This window comes from Podospora bellae-mahoneyi, assembly GCF_035222275.1.
Source record: "Podospora bellae-mahoneyi strain CBS 112042 chromosome 1 map unlocalized CBS112042p_1, whole genome shotgun sequence".
NCBI lineage: Eukaryota > Fungi > Ascomycota > Sordariomycetes > Sordariales > Podosporaceae > Podospora > Podospora bellae-mahoneyi.
The window spans coordinates 6,242,506-6,261,266 of NW_026946359.1; the positions used below are offsets into that span (position 1 = coordinate 6,242,506).

The 18,761-nt window shown below is 54.4% G+C and overlaps 3 protein-coding genes across 3 annotated transcripts; 2 read left to right on the forward strand and 1 right to left on the reverse strand.

Moving 5' to 3' along the window:
- Nucleotides 1-413: 413 nt before the first annotated feature.
- On the forward strand, nucleotides 414-5,508 carry QC761_118590 (uncharacterized protein; the record flags this gene model as incomplete). Its single annotated transcript, XM_062875145.1, has 3 exons — nucleotides 414-1,682; nucleotides 1,744-5,440; nucleotides 5,492-5,508. 2 exons carry the CDS (start codon nucleotides 414-416, stop codon nucleotides 5,434-5,436), a joined length of 4,962 nt encoding a protein of 1,653 aa, XP_062738382.1. The 3' UTR covers nucleotides 5,437-5,440; nucleotides 5,492-5,508.
- Nucleotides 5,509-10,148: 4,640 nt separating this feature from the next.
- On the forward strand, nucleotides 10,149-15,409 carry QC761_118600 (uncharacterized protein). Its single transcript, XM_062875146.1, has 5 exons — nucleotides 10,149-10,595; nucleotides 10,754-12,869; nucleotides 12,932-13,136; nucleotides 13,202-13,527; nucleotides 13,626-15,409. Exons 2-5 carry the CDS (start codon nucleotides 11,318-11,320, stop codon nucleotides 13,694-13,696), a joined length of 2,154 nt encoding a protein of 717 aa, XP_062738383.1. The 5' UTR covers nucleotides 10,149-10,595; nucleotides 10,754-11,317; the 3' UTR covers nucleotides 13,697-15,409.
- Nucleotides 15,410-16,213: 804 nt separating this feature from the next.
- Nucleotides 16,214-18,581, reverse strand: QC761_118610 (uncharacterized protein; the record flags this gene model as incomplete). The annotated part of the gene is made up of 3 exons (XM_062875147.1): nucleotides 17,387-18,581; nucleotides 16,710-17,326; nucleotides 16,214-16,640 (listed from the first exon to the last, which is right to left on the reverse strand). The coding sequence occupies exons 1-3, from the start codon at nucleotides 17,483-17,485 to the stop codon at nucleotides 16,214-16,216; spliced, it is 1,143 nt and encodes a 380-aa protein (XP_062738384.1). The 5' UTR covers nucleotides 17,486-18,581.
- Between the last annotated feature and the right edge of the window lie 180 nt (nucleotides 18,582-18,761).

An 18,761-nucleotide genomic window follows, 5' to 3' on the forward strand; every position in this document is an offset into this window, starting at 1 on the left:
TTTTCGAACAGATGTAGCGGGGTGCTAACGATGATAACACAACATTTGGGCCGCGGGGGACTTGTGCTGGTGCAGGCTGTGCAACACGGATGCCTCACTTGAGCTGCACAGGCGGGTCGTCTTGATGCGAGCCAGCTTGGCCAAGCCCCTGCGATTCGCCAGAGATGCAGCCTTCTCGTTTCGAATTGGCGCTGCTTACTTTTTCAGGGTATGCTGCGGAACAGCGTCTCATGGGCTCTCGGCAAGGCTGCAAGACGCTCCATGTAGTGCCCACCCCCCGCATGGCATCCAGACAGAGTTTCGCAAAGACTTTGGAAGAACACAGCCAACAGAAATAGGCATAGGAAGGCTCTGATACTGGCTGTCACGGTCTATCTCTTCGTGCTTCTCCTTTCGGCCACTCTGTTTGCGCCATGTCGAGTCCATATTACACAGACGATAGCGTCGACCAGGATGATATCGGCGACAGTGAGCATTATCATGAAGATGAGAATGAAAGACAAGGCTTGTCTTCTACGACGGTTCGCAACGGCAGCGTAGCACCAAGAGCCCCTAAACATGGGAAGTTCTATGGCCTGCCACCTCGTCAACAGCAGCAGCCGGAGCGGCCGCGGCGACCAAAGCGCTCAGCACAAGATCAACGGGGACAGGATTTGGAAACGGGACGTCAACGGCAACAAGCGAGTTCTGCTTCACGGGAACGGCGCCGGTCTCCTTCACCGCTTTCTTTTTCAAATTCCCCATCGCCTCCGCGTCCAACCTGGATACAAAATCTAGGCAGGGCAAATACTTATATCTCGGAGGCGAGGGGACAAACTACTGGGCCGGTGAACTACTGGGATCAGATGGGTCACGATGGCCCCGAGCAACGCAATCGGTCCCTTGTCACGGTTCGGCCAGTATCTAGAGCAAGACGAAGGCCAGCACAAGAGGAACCAACGGCACACCAGTCTGGCGGGGAACCACGTACAGGTCACTTACATGAGGACCCCTTCAACGTCGAAACTCGTACGAGACCGCCTGTTCTGCAACTTCGGACGCAACCACGACGAGAACAGTCTCGCAGAAACCGACGGAATCCAGATTTCAAACCGCCCCCTTACGAGTATGTGCCTATTTATTTACAGGACCGCCCAACATCAATAGGGGGAACATTTAGCCAGAGTTCGGAATATTCAGATATAAGCGATGAGGACCAGGAAAGCCAGCCATCAAATCACGATGTTTATGAGCGACCTGTTGACCTCGTTCATGACCCCTCGCAATCAACCAAAAATATGACGATCCGGCTCGAGTTTGATATCGAAGAAGACTGGGACACTGATCTCGAGGAGTTTTGCCGACTCAGGCGGCTCGGCCGGTTCAAAGACGCGCAAGAATACTTCAAGCAAAACCTTGAACGCTACAGCACCATCCCATACATCCGGGTTCAGTACGCAGAAATGCTGGTTTCATCTGGAAACTTGAAGCTATTCCGAGATATGCGGCTACTGCCGGAATTTCTGCCTCCTGTCGGAGAGGAGAGTATGGATGAACTGAACAGAGGCAAGCTGGCAGCGAACTATGCTCTGCTGGACCTCTTGTCCCAGCGGCACTTTCCAAACTACATACAGATGGCGTGGCAGATTGTGGAAAACACGCTGAAAGCCCTCAGCACCGAACAAGTCATAGGATCAACAGAGGTAAGAAACATGTAATCTCTTGCACCACATCCTTGAGGATCGTATGTTGACCATTTCCTAGATACAACTACTGAGTTTGTGCCTGCGGGTGTTGCACCGCTTGGAGGCCTGTACGCATGAAGGCATTATTGACGTGCCCAAGATTTACGCAAAGAATCTTTTCAATTGGAGCCGCCTTTATCGCGAGATCACCGCAGAAGATAGCATCTGGGATGCCAGAGATCTTTTGGTGGCTGCCACATCTGTGTTTGGCTGGCAGGACATGTCAGTCATGTTTTTCGGGACCAGTTACCTTCCCAAAATTATGGAGTTAATTTCCAATGACTGGATTCGGACGAGCTACGACGAACCATCGGCGCTGGGTCTCCTTGACCTTTTTACCTCACTGATACTTCAAGATCACAACAAGGAAATGGATGTTCGCAACCACCTTTTACTCGAATATGCCACGGTCTTAGCACGCTCCATTCAAGACCACGATGAGGGGCTCATGCGGAGCAGGCCCTTTCTACAATGGTTACTTGTCAAAGCAGTGCTCGAGAAGACGGCTGCTCCAGAGCGACCTGACGGGATTCACCTCAAGGACTTTGACGGTCTCGAGCTCAAACAAAAGAACGGAATACATTTGCCCATCTATGTTCCGAAAAACGGGCTGGAAAGGCCTTCATGGGACATGTTCTTCACTCGATCTAGCCCAGCACAACGCCATACCGCAGAAGTTGTGGTAGCCACCGCCGATGCCATTGGAGACTACTTCCTCAAAGCAGAGGCCTTGAAAATTTTGATCCTTTTTTCCCAAAACCCGGGAAGGTCCATGTCAGATCTCTGTCGCCTCCAGCTCGAAATCCAGGGGGATACTGAAGGCTACCTCGCCACGCGACTGTCGACTTATTTGCTCTTGAACGAGTCGAATGAGCTGCAAGACTTGGGAATAAGTCCCACCAATTTTGATCCCACAAGGAACGAGAATTGTGAAAATGCAACACTAAGATGGGCCAGCGCTGTTCTTCCTGCGCAAACCCTTCTCCGTTCCGATATTCGCGAGGATAATCGGCAGCCTACCCCTCAAAATGAAAATCTTTCCTCCGAACTTCTTCAGGCAGCCTTCAACGTGTGTGGCCCAAAGCTTCCGTCTTATATCATAGATTTCGCCAGACAGAAGCTTCAACTCGACGCCCCCTCGATAGTCCCGATGCCGATGCTGGCATTACACAACCAGACCGACGAGAAGCCAACAGCAGATAAGGCCAGAGACAATGTTGACGGCATTCCGAGATACAGTCCCTTCATCTCTGGACAACAACATGCTTCAGGATATCCGTATCCCTTCATCTACCCAGATCCCAGCTTCCCAAACCCCAACTACCCAAATCCCAACTACCCAAATCCCAACTACCCATACTCCAACTACCCATACTCCAACTACCCATACTTCAACTACCCGACCGCGTACGGACAGCCACACAATCCAAATGACGTGCATCACAATGTTGCTCCCTATGTCGGGACATATCCTTGGCTACAAGGACCCGGGCCCGCCAACGTTGCCGGGACACCAAACCCCTTTGACTTTTACACTCCATCGCCGCCAGCGCCGCCGCCTGCTTCCGGGATGCCGTCCCAAGACTATCAGACAAACCAACCTCCAACGGCGCCTAACGGGGTGTGGCCGGGCGTGGAGGTGGCTGGATGGCCTGCTACGTGGCAAGAAGATGCTCAACGTCTTGCAAACTCTCGGCCCCCTCCTTTAACCGACGACGAGGACGTAACCATCAGGGTGAAAGGTCATCAGACTCGGGTTGGCGGCGACGCGCAGGCGAGTTCGGACAAAGTTTCACAGTGGCTATTTCCGGGAAGTGATGGAGCACCGAATATTGACAAGAACGACCCTAATGAGCAGTCGATCCCTCCACCATCCGGAAAGCCTGCTGTTCCTGGTGACAGTGCGCCCAAAGTCAACAGTTCGACTCCTGTCAATGATACTGTGGCTCCCGAAACAAAAGAGGGCGATCCTGGCCAAGCATCGAAGCCTGTTGCACCAGAGAACACTGATGCCAACGGCGGCTCGAACGTGAATGGGGGAGATCCGGGCCCAAACACTGGGATACGTAGGCGGCACACTGTGGATGTCTTACCGGAACGCAGTCATGCTAAAGTGAACAAGACGGCTGACACCGCGAATGGTATCATTCCCGAAGAAAACAACCCTTCTGGTAGCCTGGAAGCCGAGGATCATGGTGACAGTGTCGATGAGAAGCCGAGTTTCGATGTGGAAGAGGGCTTGCCCAAGCTTAGCTTCCCTCCAGATCTTCTCAAAGGGCACAAGTTGACGATCATTCTCGATAGCAAGGACGATCCTCAGAAGGTCAAGGCGTATGTCATCGACGTAGAAGGCGTGCATGAGACCCCGGTAGTGCGCCCTACAAGTGGAGAGCAGCACCGGTCCAGGACGAAAATTCACGTCAAATCCGGTTCCTATGAGGTTGCCGATGCAGGAAATGAACCGGGCGAGTCGACTGTAAGGATAAGCAGAAGCAGAAGCAGGGAAAAGGGCAAAGCTAGAGACACCAGCGAAGCGCCACCGAGTTATCCAGAGGGCGGTGTCAAGGAACACACGACTATACACGGCACCGTGCGGCCGCACGTTGTTTTGGATGATTTTGTCACCCAGCCGCCACATGATAAACTGTCGAAACCGACAAGGAAGAATTCGGGGTTTGGAGGTCCAGCCGGAGAAGGTCCATCGAGACGGCAGAGCATGTCCAAGCCAAGGTCCAGCAAAGAAGAGCAGGACAAGTTGGCAAAGTCTGTCAACAAGAGAGCAAAGAAGGCTGCCCAGAGGTTTTCATCTCTTGGTCCAGCTCCCAGTCCGGCCCCCAGTCCGCCGCCTAGCCCACCGCCCTCTGGTTCGCGACCGCCACCTGACAGGCCTGTGTACATCCCCGATGCCAGTCCCGACACGGGCGCTATCCCCGAGAACGACGAAGGTGCTGGTGATGGCGTTGGCGGGCATGAGCATCAAGACGGAGATCAAGAACAGGCGCAGGACCAGGAGCAGGGGCATGGACAAGCTCCAGACCAGAAACAAGACCATGTTCAAGAAGAGACCCAAAGTCGGAACCAACGGGAAAGGCAGTACTACAATCAAGGTCCAGACCGGCAACAAAACGAGCAACTAGGCGAGGGCATCCGAGTCTATTGCTCAGGCAACCCCACAGATCCCGCCATCCCGACCACCAACTCCTCTGCGCAAACTGCGCCCTCCCCCGGGAAAACATCCCATCCTGACAGCCACGACAGCACAGATGAAGACTGGGAGATCCAGAGTATAGACGGCGACGAAGCTGCTGGCAACCACGAGGCGGTGTTTGAAGCCTTTTCTGACGAGGACGCAGACGAAGACGAGCAGGCGACCCGCAAAGAGGTGGAGCAGATGCTGAACGACATGCAAACCGCCAGAAAGAGGAGACAGGATGCGGATCGGGCAGAGGAGGAGTGGTTGAAGGGACGGCTGGAGCGTCTTGCTGCTAAAGAGAAAGAGGAAGAGGAAGCGAAGGAGAAGGGGAAGGGGAAGGGGAAGGGGAAGGAAAAGGTTGCGGTGGTGGAGGAACCGGAGAGCATCTCTTCTGTGATGACGGAGGATGAGGAACGGTTTAGGTGGGGTGAGGAGCCCAGGCCGCCTTTGAGGAGTTTGAAGAGGAAGGGGAAGGGGATTAAAAGGTTAGCAGACTTTGTTAAGCAGGGATCGGGGTAGAGATGTTTGGGCGGGGTGAGGGTTTAATGGGATGTTTGGTGTGTTTGTCAGGGATGGCATCGACACATGGGAGGTGAATGTTGCCTTTTCTCGGGTAGAACCGCCCATCTTGACACAATTAGATCACACAGTTTGGTCGAATCACTCCATGAAACAAAGCTTTGTATTCTCGAGCGTCTTGTGGTTGACAGCATGGCAAAGCTCACTTTCCAAAGCTCACATTAAACCTTCTTGAGAAAGAAGAACCAGGGGTCGTAAGTAAACTAATCTTTTCTGTGTCTCAATCAGCAAGGGGGAGAGGAAGATGTCGACATCATAGTGACGGCACTGTATTTTAACGATGGGTTTCCGAGAACACAAGCCTCCTTGCTTCCCGCGCTCAGTTTCGGGTCCAGGTGTACGTGAGCAACAGGCGAGTCTCTCGGGCAGGCAGTTTGTATTCGTCAAGGCCGGCGATCTGGCCGTTGCCAAACCCGTTCCGGAAGCAGCCTTGCCAACATTTCGCACGCAGTCGAGAGACCTGCTGAGGGAAGTCTGCTCTACAGTGGTATCGCGGCCTACTTGGCAGTAACAGTCGGGCTTTGGCTGAATGGATAGCTTGACGAACTGGCAGGCTTCTTTTGGAAGAGAACTTTGGAGCCAAGACGTCGGTGGCAACCGAGAAAGTTACTGCGCTGAAATATATGGAGCAGAACTATATCGTAAGGGCAAGGCGTTCTCAACCTACGCCGTGGAAAAGGCGACGCACTGGGTACGCCCGAACACTTGGGTGCGAGCGATCAGACAAATACTGGTATAATTGTAGAACCAAAGGTCACTGTGTCGCCCTCTGTACTGATATCTCTGCATATCTGAGAGCACAGGTTCCATGCCCAGCGAGAATGCGGTCGTTGATGACTGAAGAACCGGGACACCACCTAGGGGTCTCGCGGTCCTGTACGACGACGGAGATAGCTCCGTGCAGCACATGCTTTAAAATAAAATAAAACTAACCGTCACGATAACTGAATGCAGTACAACACCGAAGCGAAGTCGGCTACACGGAGCGGCAGGACTCTAGAATGGATTGCGCGCAAGAAAACGCAAGGCCCCCGGTCCGGCTTGGCGAGAAGCATTGGAGCTTCCGGGCCGGGTCCGGATCCGGGGACCAACCCCGCTTGTTTGAGGCTCCGTAAACCGTAAACCCCGGGCCGGCGGCGGAAACGGAAGAAATTCAATACCATAGAAAAACAACCGCAAATCTCAGCGCAGAAGTCAACAAGCAAATTTCAATGTTTGACCACGAAATTCTGGATAAGGGGACACCAGTGCCCTTGCTCCGGTTGAACAGCGTACAACAAAAGTCAGAGTGGCTGGGAAAAGTGTTCTCGCTGGACTCAAAACACCGGAACCGGGGGTCAGTGCTAAGAAGGATTGACTTGTCAAAGCCGGAACGGATACGACGGGACGAAATGTGATAGGCCGTACGGATGAGAACTGTCCTTGGCCCGACACGAACCTGGCTGTCGTTTTCGGCATCCAGCACACAACATTGCACTGCGACAGACGGGGCAGGTGGTCCATTTCGTTCGTTTTTTCCCTTAGGGCGCAGATTGCGCCTGGCGCGAAGAAAGCGGTTGCAGTGGTGCGGAGGTGCGCTATTTGCTGCAAGGATGTGGTGATAAGTAATGTCGAGTGGCAAAGAGCGGTCCGAGAGAGCATGGTGACATGCTGCTGCCAGGCCACACACAAGCAAGTCGAGTCGAGGATTCCAGCATGGCTCTCTATCGGGTGCTGGGGTCGGGGGTTGGTTGTTGTTGGAGGTGGTGCTGGTGCTGGGCCACAGAGGGCGCTAGGGTTGCGATTATGAGCAAAAATCCCGAAGCTATTTGCATCTCTGGATGTTGGTGGCAGGACTGCTCGTGTGCGACGTCGCTACCTGCTGCTGCTCGTGTCGACCGGGTGTTTGCGAGTCAAGCAGCGTTATTTCTCTTTCCATGCAGGTAAGCCAGGAGTGGAAGGCTATTTGACGACGGCTTCTCAGCGAAAAGACATGCGTCGCCAAAGAGCAACATGGAGTTGCGCACCATCGGCCGGCCAAGGGCACAAGTTGCCGACGCCCGCTTTCCCATGTCGGCTTGGCAGGGAGGAGGAGGGTTGGCGATGCTGGTCGATGCTGGTCGTGGTGGGCATTCCAGGCCCATCAAAGAAACGACCAGCCCAGGACAGACGGGGGGAGGGGTTGATGAGGGGTAACGTGAGCATCAAACCTAACGCGCCAGTGCAGCACAGCTCACCATCGAGAGCTTGGGCATGCGTGGCAGTTAGCCCAGTATCACCGGACGCTGCGCAGGACGCCATCCAACCCATCCCTTCTCCCTCACGGCAGCCAAACGGTCGAGGCCATGTTTCCGGTCCAGTTTCGATGTCGAGAGCTTGGTTCAGACAGCTTTTTGAAGCGGGGCATTGCCGTCATTTGTAAGTGATCGGGCGAAGCTGATAAGATGGAATGTCATCATTCTGAACAGGGGTACATGATCAGCTCCAGGATCAAAGATGAAGGAAGCGAATCAGGTGTTGAGCTTCATTTCGAGGCTGTCGGCTGACCAATAGATAAGGATCCCGGCCGCAGGGATCCCAGGCGCACAGGAACAGAAACGGAATAGCGGGGCGCATCTGGCTTGCCAAGCCGAGCTCCAAACCAGTACGTACCCGGAGCAAGAAGCCGGAAGGGCAGGAAAATGTGTTGCCAAAATTAAAGGTTTTGGGTTCGAAAGCTGTTGATCAATATGCGCCCAGAGCTGTGAGCAAGCGATCCATGGTTGAAATCGAATGGCGAGTGCGGGAGGGGCGGTAGTGTATACATACATAGAGCGATAATTCAGGCGTCGATATCGCTTGATGGCTAGGCCCGAGGAAAATGCAACTTAGCTTGCGACACGTTGCCTTGAGAAGAGGGGGGGGGGCGTGATGGGTTGCGGCATAGCAGGAGCCACGAAAGCCGAAGCATGCGAAGGATGAGGAAGGAGAGTCGGCTTGGTGACGACCATGATGACCGGTGTCTGGGTGGATATGGGTTGTACAGAACAACACCAGCATACCCTTTTCGGTAAACACAGCATACGAGGGACTTTTTTGGATCAGAGCAGCTCCGAGTATGGAGTTTGGTGAAAAGTCTCTTTGTTCGCCGCACTTCCAGCCTCGGAGCCACAGCATGACAACCAGCGCAGCCCTGATGCAGAGAGACGGAACCGGGCCAGAAGATGGCATCGGTAATAATGTGGCTCGGAAGCAGCGATTCCTTGCGCTCCAGGGCAACCTTGAAGGACTCCGGGCTGGTCAACCGACTGACAATTCGTGGACTTCCACCCCGGGCCAGCACGCTGCAACACGGTGGACGGTGGCAGAAAGGGTGATGTGGCAGGGACAAGGTTCATGTTTGGCTTCAGGTTCATCCAGGTCCAGGTCCAAGGATGGGCGCTGGGCATGGGGCGTCGACGGTGAACAGCTTCCAGTTGGGGTTGGGGTTGGGGTTGGGGTTGGTGTGTGGCAGTGGGCGGGATTGCGATTGGGTTGGGTTGTTTGATTACCGTTCAATACCTCACCAGAGAGACAGACGGGTATTATTCCCACAGAAACCAGACAGCCTAATAAAAAGGCGACCAAGTGACGCTGTACAGAACACACAGCACACCTCCAACCGCTGGCACATCCAAGGCGCACACACGGCGGTACCGGACTTGAGACCGAGGTGCTCCCCGTCTGAAGTGCTTCTGTTGCGGGTGCCGTTTGCGACCTGCTGCCGCAAGCTGCTTTTCCGGTCCACGGTTACAGATTGCCTTCTGACGATTTGCTCTTCAGCATGTCTTGTTCGTAATCTCGATGCTGACAATCGTCCGTTTTCTCCGGGTTTTGTTCATTTTTGGTCCCTTGGACGGGCATGCTGCATCCCCGCACCACACACAGTCCAGCCCAGGCTCCCGGCCGCCGCTTTGTTGAGACGTGTGTTGCATTTTTTTCCAGCTTGGAAAGTTTGCGGTTTTTTGTTTTTAACTTTGTTTTATTGGCTGCCCGCCTGGCATTAGGCACTGTACACTCGACGCCCTTGGCTAGGTTCCTTTGAGAACGGTTGTTTGTGCCTTCCACTTTTTGCCTTTTTGGAGTCTCAGACGGCACTTTCCACAGAAGCCCCTCCCTCGCACCCCTCACTCACCCCTCTCCTCCGTCCGTCCCCCGCCCCCCACCAAAGCACCAAAGCACAGCGCTGGCTGGCTGGCTTGCTGGCTTGCTGGCTTGCTCGCTGGACCGATCAGGGAGGGGTGAGTGAGGGGTGCGGCCGCTCATGTCTTTGACGGTCTCTTTTTACGCAGCGCTGTGTACGGTACAGTAGCTTACGGTACGTACAGGGGATCCACCCGCTGCAGTCCACCAACAGCGGCCCTCGGTTTGGCTGGGCAAAGATGCCGCCGATGCGAGCGAGACCTGCGAGTGATCGAGGACCCCTCTTACTCTCTCTTCCTTGCTGCTTTTGTTCTCGCGAGGGTAAGAGAGGTAGCGGGTTGGAGGTGGCTCTTACTGGTGCCTGCTCTGCAGTCCCGCCTGTGACCACCGAGTGACCAGCAACGAATTGATTACGGGTGACTCTTGGTGACTCGGTGACCTGACCTGACATGACCAAGCCCATCCAGCCAGCCTTGACTTGGACTTGACTGGGCTCGTCCTGCTAACAAAACTGATACCTACTTGGGCTTGAAACTGGAACTTGCTCGACGGGACAAGTGCCTTGCCTTTTTTGCTCCGCCCTGCCCCCCATGTTCCATGCTCAGGCTCCATGCTGCTTCGGGTCTTTCTTGCTTTTGATGATACAAAACCGACACGATCCCCAACAGCCTGTTCCGTCCGTTCCCTTTCTTCTCCCTTTTGCTCTCTTTCCGACACCTGCCTTCCCTCAACACACAGCCGAAACCCGTGTCCTCACCACCATCCCTTTGAGGTCTTTGCTCTCTTGTTCAGCTTTTGTGTCCTTGTCGGAGCACATCTCCAACCAGGCGCTTTTATCTTCTGCCTCTCGGCTTATCGGCGGGTTTCCTTCTGGTCTTATCAGTCCTCTGGCCCGGTGTGGAGTCTGGAGCTCGGTCTATCTAGCTGTCACCTCATACGTGGGATTTATGAATGAATAAGTGAGCAACCACGAGCAATTCACCCCCCACCCCTCCCCTCCCTCTGGGATTCTGCAGGGGCGTGATGGGCAGAGCCTGCCGCCGGAGGGCTCGAGACTGCTGTGAGCAGTTAGGATTTTCTTGGAGATAAATAACTGACTCCGCCGCTTGCGCTCAAGTTGCAGAGCAGAAAACTTCCACGACCATTGCCCCTGATTTGCGACTGCCTGACCTCAGCGAGTATATCTGGTGATAACACGACGGCGAAAGTGAGCATCAATCACCGACGAACTCTAACCCTGTCCACGACCCCGAAACGAGCCCGTTTTTGCGGTTGGGGAAGACTCGGACACGCTGGACATTTACTTATGCATGGTGGAGGATCAAAGTTTCAGCTTTGCCAGTCGTAAATCTGGGCCATCGAGGTTCTCAGCCACTAGACGGAGCCAATATTCAACCTAGCCATCACGAAGTCCCGCCACCGGCTGGAAGCAAGAGAGGATTACGAGCCAGAGCATCTTTAGGGAACGGGCAGAGCGGTGAGAGCCACAAGCTCAGGAGCTTCGCTTTCTTTGTCAAAAACACCTGGGACAGTTGCCATCTCCGCTGAAAGGAGCCCAACCACGGATCAGGAAGTTCACGGCGGAAACTGCAGCAGCCTCACACCCCCATAGGCTATCTACTGCAGCTACCCGTTGTGAATCGCAATCAGAACCACGGTCCGGGTGACTGAGCAGAACAAGATGGATCAAATGGACTATGAGATGCACCAGGCCGAGGTGCCAACCTCTCAGGCGCCCGCACATCCAGCAACGCATTCCGGATTCCAAGGTGTGCCACCACAGGGTCAGGGCGGTTGCCCCTTTTTCCGGAATGAACAACAGCATCGCCAGCCATCAGGCTTGCCTCATCTTTACCCCTCATACCCGCACTACCACCATGGCGTTAACTCTCTGTACCACCTGTCCAGACAAAACCAAGGACCCCACGCTCCTCGGCCATCCCACAGCCGCAACCTCTCCCTTCAGCCACACCATCACCCTCAACAGCCCAGCCACGGACAACTGCAACAGCAACAGCAACAACAACAACAACCACAACAACCGCAGCAGCAGCAGCAGCAGCAGCAACAACAGCAACAACACAACCAACAACAACAACAACAGCAACAACAACAACAACAACAACAACAGACTCAATCCCCCCCATTGTCTCTGCCACTGCCTCATTCCCAGTCCCACTCGTACTCCCTCTCTCATCCCCATCCGCACCCGCACTACGATCCGATCTACCCCGGATGGTCCTCTTCGGCACAGAGTGCCAGTCCCGCATATCAGTGGGTGGCCCCCGCTTCTGCCCCCGGCCCTCCCCCGTCACATGCCATCCCGCTCCTTTCGGTTCCGTTGCAGCTGCAGTCAATCTTGAGGCCGTCAGGCTCCGATCAATTCTTTCCCAACGGCGGAGCAGGGAGTACAAACCCTAGCGGGTCCAACTCTGTGCCACCCAGCTTTCACTCGAACCAAAATCTTCCACATCTCGATTCCACCGTGCCACCACCCTTCTCCTTCCCCTACCGCCATCCTTCTGCCCTCCACCGGTTTTCGGTGGCGCCAGTTATTCAAAACCACCAGAGCCACTCGGGCTTGCCACCAGCCCCGTCTTTTCCTCAAGCGTCAACCCAAAACCAAACCCACCAACTTTACCAGAGTCAGCCTGGCCGGGAGGCGCTGTCTTCTGTAGCCATGAATACCGACCGCCCTTCTCCCAGCGATGCCCCCGCCGCTCAGCCCTCCCAGGCAGCTTCGGGTACCAACATGTCTTCCAACCCAAGTTCTGGAGCCGGCCCGGCGTCCTCTGGCTTGCCCCAGCCGGTCAATGGCTCAGGGGAGCCGTCGAGACGATCGGATCGTGGCCCCGGGAGCAACAGGGCGTCCGGTCAGTTACCGCTTCCCGAACCTCGCCCAATGACCGCCGGTGACTCGACCCTGGCCATGTATCGGGGGTTCAGTGGTGAACAACGCCGAAGCGTGATTCGTCGAGCTCGTGCTGAGCTGGCCCAACCAACCGGTGACGACTACGATGAAAGCGAAGAGGACTACAGCCCGATCGACGACGATGATGAAGCGTACCGCTTTGCCACCCAGTTCGGCCACGGATACATGCCGGACGAGAGTCGTCTCCGCCAACAGCAGCTTCTTCGTGGCCAGATGTCGAGCAACAAGCGTGTGGCCTCCAAGAAAGCATTGGCCTCGTTGCAGAGCGTCGATATGGAGAGCCTGACGGCATCCGAGAGAAGTAAGTGCTCCCTGCCCCTCCAGCTGTCAGTTCGAGCTCAACGGTGCTGACTTGGCTGACAGCTTGTGTCATTTGTTACAATGACTTTGGAGTGACGAGTCCCGAGGGGATCAGCGAGGCTCCGCTTCGACTTCCAAAGTGCAAGCACGTTTTCGGTGACCACTGCATCAAGAAGTGGTTTGAAGAGTCTGACAGCTGCCCTTACTGCCGAGACAAGGTGCCTTCTGAACCTGTCATGCCCCCCAGTGTTCAGGGATATATTCGAGCGTGAGTTGTTTGGGATTTCAAAAGCTGTGGCGCTGTCGAGTAGGTGTGCTAACAGCTGTCAACAGGACGGGAGAGTTTGTAGGAATGCCATATCGGCATGGCCCCGAACCAGGCAGCCGATTGCCTACCCACCCGCCGTCGAGAAGTGTCCAGAGCGGGGAGCGCCGGGCCTCTCCCTCCGACCCCTCGACCGAAAGCATGCGGAGGACTCGGGCCCGGTTCGGTGCCGCCCGTGGCTACGGCCCTCCAGCTTCGAACTTTGCCACTCCTTCGGGCTCTCGCCCGGGGCCTCCTCCCCATGGTGCTTTCCCGAGCATGGCCGGTTTTCCTGGCTCAGTTGGTGCTGCCCCCCCGGGACCATTCCAACCAAGTGGCCCGCCAGGAGCAAGCGGTGAGCAACAGATGCCCCTCTTTGCCCCCCCTGTTTCCTTTCCCTTCACCCAAGAAAGTTCCGTCGGGCTGACTGGGCTGCTTCGCGCCGGGCGGCAGCTCCAACCGGGTATGGGCAGCAACAGCAACATGGGCAGGGGCACCCTCCTCCCCGATACTATGCGCCATAACCTGTTGCAGTTTTTGGCGCCGCCTGCACCGGCCGACTCTCTGAGGAGCCCTTCGATCCTCCGTCCTAACCCGTCTGCTTTTCCGTCTTTGTTACCCGATCTGAACACACCATGCACGCACCCATTTTCGGCAGCTGTGCGTCATGGAATGTCCGCCCGCGGCGCGAACCCTACTACTCAGCCGGCCCCAGCCCCCCGGAACTTGTCAAGAGTCAGACCGGGATACAACTCGACATACTCGACCACGAGGGACGGCCGGTCAAATGCCGACTTGATTGCGGAGGTAGAGGCTCAGTTGAGAGCAGAGACGCTTGGACCGGCTTCCAGCAGAACGTTGGGTGGCCCACAGGTCGTTCGCGAGCGGCTGCACCAGCAACGGGCGTCATCAACAAGCTCGCTCGCTCCCCAGCGAGGCTATGGCCATCCGCAGCCTCAGTTGCCCCAGAACGCCCGCGGGGAAGCGGGTGAGCCGCCACAAAAACGACGTCGGAGCGGTAGCTTCAGCGAGGGGAAGCAGTGAGCGAAAGGCGGCCACTGACAACGAACCAGCTTTTGTGATTTCTTTTTCTCTTTTTCCCTTCATCCTTAATACCCAAACTCGTCTGTTTTTTTTTTCTTTTCCCCATCAACTCTGCGACATTTTCGTCTCCTCCCCTGATGCCTATCCGGAGTCGATCTATACCATGCCTCCCACTCTTTGTTTTCTCCTTTTCTTTTTTCTTTCCCACTCGCACCGCACAGACAATATGGGCATAGACTTTTGATTTTTTTTTCGGGAGCAACACAAAACGGCACAGCAGCTGAAGTTCTGAGGCTTCTTTCTTCAATCGCCACTATTTTCTTTTCGGCGCTTTTTGACCTCGTGTGGCTTTGATCATTGCGAGCCACGGGTTACCAACGAGAACGGCGTTTTCTTTTTTCGCCAGTGGGAGGAAAACGAAACGCGATTTGGGATGGCTTACGCGGGAGCTCGGTTTTTCGGTTCAGTTCACCAAGAGTGGCTTTTCGTTTTCTTTGACTGGAGGGGTGGGAAGGAAAGGGAATGGTTTTGGTTTTGGCTTGGTGCTGTTTTTTCTCATTAGGCCTCATTGCGAAACGAATCGGCTATGAGAGGACATTGTTCGGAAGGGGGGGATTCATCATGGAGTTTTGTCACTTTTTTCTTTTTTTTTTTTTTTTTTTTTTTTTTTTTTTTACGTTGACAATCAGTCTGCGATTGGCGATTCGGTGGGGATTGCGTCCGGGAAGAATGAGACCAGGCAGCGAAGAACGGACAGCAAGTGAATCTACGAGAACGGAGAAGGAAGAGAGATTTGCAGCGGAGTGAGCAAAGGGCATGGAATAAGTGGACTGGACTGGAAGTGATGATGGGACGGGTAGTGGGAATGGTAATCTCGCCACTTTGAGGGGGGCGGTGGCTAGACGAGATGAGATGGGATGGATGGGATCCGATTTCGTGCCTTGGGCTATTGTCTCTTTTACACTTGTTACCCTGAATTCGTCGTCACTTAGGTCTAGCTTTTCGTTGATGCCTCCTAGCCTTGCGGTAATCAGGAGCAAAGGCTGGCGAAACAGAATAGGGAGACAACATCACTCTTCTCACTAAGCGCTTGGTGTTCTGTGGGATAGTTGTGATTCGTGAAGAGGAATAGCAGCAGAATAAGCGATGGTTAAATATGTTTTGCGGTGCATGAAACCAAGCAGAGTGGATATATCTTTGAAATCCTCGACACCAGCTCCAGGGACGTCCCCTTCTCTTGAATAACATGCGAAAGGCGAATACAAAACTTGCCCTTCTGGTCTCATCATGAATTTCCTTGTAAGCAGAACCCCTCCCCTATCCCATTTTTTTTAAAAATATATATATATATATATATAAGAGGTTGCTCTTGAGATATTCCATCCTATCTGACCAGAGATATCGGGCAAGCACACCAATGACAGATTTAGCAAGGATAGAAATCTACATCCTTTCTAGTCGTCCTGGCCGGCTTGAAATAGCTAATACTGTAAGTCGAGAGATGACAGGAAGAAGTATATCTACTGGAAAACATAGTCATAAGGGACGTAAGACGTTCTCGGGCATGGCGAAGAGGCTACGTTGGCTCGAAAGGACGATTGGTTAAGTGCGGGTAGGCATGAGAGAAAGCTTTTGAGGCCTGAGAAGGAACGGATCTATCTTTCCACATGAGGCAAGGATGGAGTGGGGCTAGTTATAAGGGACAATAGTATATTTTAAGAGGAGGTTATGTCGGGGGGCTGTTACCTGCTCGGACGAGAGCCGGTTGGTTTGTCTTACAGTTGGAGGTGTCATCTCAGCTTGCGGGTTGAAGATGATCAAGAAGCAATCGCAAGTCGAGTCAGTCTTTTTTTTTTTTGTTTTTTTTTTCCCATCCAGTCCCGGATCATGATATCATTCTCAAAATGAAACTGGAAGACCCGATAAAGCTCGTTGTTCAAAATTTCAAAATATCTCTCGTTGCTCAACACACGGCAACACTATATATATCCCACCCCTCATAACTTACTCGTCTTGGCCTCCGCCCCCTTGCTGCTCTGCGCCAGCTCCCACGCAAATTCAGCAAACAGCGTCCTCGCATCCCCGTGCCTCTTGGCCTGCTCACTGCTCGCCTGCCTCCTCGCCAACCTAGCGGCAATCCCCTGGCAAATCGCCGCCAACCTGAAAATGCTAAACGCCTGCGCCCACTGCAGCTCCCTCCTCCTCGTCTCCACCACCGCCCTATCCTCCTCCCTCGCCTCGGGCTCCAGCACCGCAAAATACAACTCTGTCAAATCCTCCCTCGACGGCAACCCCCTCGTCGCCTTGGGCAAGAACCCAGGGTGCAAGTGCACCGACCGAGCAGGGTCCAAAAACGCGGTGTAATACGGCGTCAGCAGGTTCGCCAAATCGGAAAGGGGGTGCCCGATGGTGGACATCTCCCAGCTTTGTTTGTGACAGCACTTGTTAGCATGGTAGTCGCAAGCAGCACAGGGAAGGAGAAGGGGGTCATACTCCAGAATCCCAATCACCCTCGGCTCCGTCTTGTGGAAGACCAGGTTGTCAATCTTGAAGTCTCCGTGGATCAGCGTCCCCTTGTCCGCCGGCTGGGCCTTCCCATCGCCGAAAAAGGCCATGAGCTCCTCGAAGAAGGGGAGCTGTCCGACTTGCTCTTTTGTGTCCACGTCCTCGACCGCGGCCTGGGCACCGCAGATTTGCTTCCAGGTGGCGATCTGCCGGTTGTAGAAGCCGTCGTGGCGGCCGAAGCTCTCCAGCCCGACGCTTTTTGGGTCGATGCGGTGGAGTTTGGCCAGGGTGCGGACGGCGTCGGCCCAGATGGCGCGGCGGTGGTCGGGGAGGACGTTGGGGATGACGGGGTCTTCGAAGATGCGCCCGTCGAGGAACTCCATGATGTAGAAGGGGGTGCCGATGACAGAGTCATCTTCGCAGAGGCAGTAGGCTCTGGGCACGGGGACGTCGGTGGTGGAGAGGGCGGCGATGATGCGGTACTCGCGCTCGACCTTGTGGGCGGTTTTGGAGACGAGCTTTCCGGGAGGCTTCTTGCGGAGGACGTAGCGGTCGCCCGAGGGGGTGGTGAGCTGGTAGGTGGGGTTTGATTGGCCGAATCCAAACTGTTTTGTAGTGTTAGCAGTGGTGGTGATGAAGGGGGGGTTGGTGACGAGGTGAGTTACCTGGTGGACTTCAAGGGGCGTCTCAATCTCAGGGACGGTCTTGTTCAGCCATCGCTCCAGGGAGCGGATGTCGATTGGGTGACGGACTCTTCCTGCCATTGTGAACTGTTTCCTTTTCTAACTTTGCGCGCAGTAGTCCAAACCAGATTAGCCAAACAAAGCGGTGTTGTTTTTATAGACGTCGATATTCAGCCTCCCCTCTTCCACCTGGTATCCGGGACTCGACTCAAGCAACAAATACCCCCGCCACCGCTACTTGCGACTGGCTGGCGCGCTGGGGTTACGGAGCTGTAGCGAACACAAACACCAATGAGAAAGCGAGCGCGTGCTTGCTTGATGACGCCAGAACGAAGCAGCAAAAAGGAATCACGACAGCAAAAAGGGACAATGGTGAATGCTAGAGGTCCATGGTCTAATAATAGGGAAGGCCCTACTATCCGAGGCTGTGGCTACGAGAGCGAAGGCGGCGGTGGTGATGATGGACTTGAGCCGAGGTTGCAACGCAAGTTCCTAGGTCAGCTCTCCAACAGCGAGGCGAGGCACAACGTGAGCCAAGCCCAGCCGGCGGCACATTTCCGGCAGCGCCCCGGCACTGGATCCGCACCCCGCACGGGGCTAGCCGCTTTGTCTCTCCGATTTCGATGCAGTTTGAACATACCGATATCTGATGGGAGTTCTTCAATATCATATGAAATGAATGAGACTGCTGACACGTTGGCCAACTCATGAAAGCCTGTCAAGTAGACTGCAGCAAAACTGGACGCGCAGAAGCATGATGACGCTCTGGCCATCAAGGTGCAACTCCTCCAGAAGCCATCATCACCAGTGGGTCACCACTCGCGGTTTGGGCACCTTACCCCAGATTCCCTCCTCCTCCTCCAGGCTTTGGGGGAAGGCTAATTCCCGATGGTGTGGCGGGAACCATCTTCCTTCCTCTGAGTGAAAGCACGTCATCTGTTTCCTGAGATGGTGTTTGGTTGTCTCCGAGGTCGTCATCATTCGAGTCGAAACCTCGAAGCAGTATCGCACAAACACCATGGCGCTGCGGCATTGACAAAAACAACTTCCACCTTAAAAAAAAACCAGCATCAAACCAAAGATCAAAGTGGGAATACCAGACTGCATGAAATTGGACATTTTCATGTGTGCAAAAAAGTTGCAAAAAGAAGAATCGAATTCTGGATGTACCAGAGGTTTTGTTTCCAAAGATTGTAGAATGGAGTATTTGAGGCCAACTCACGGTCACATCCGGTAAAAGGCAGGAAATGAGTTCGGACTGAGCGGGCCTACTCCGACCTAAACCTGCAAACTTGGGGCTTATAAAAGCCTGGTCCACTAAAACTATGGATCAATGCGTTTTGCACAATAGCACAAA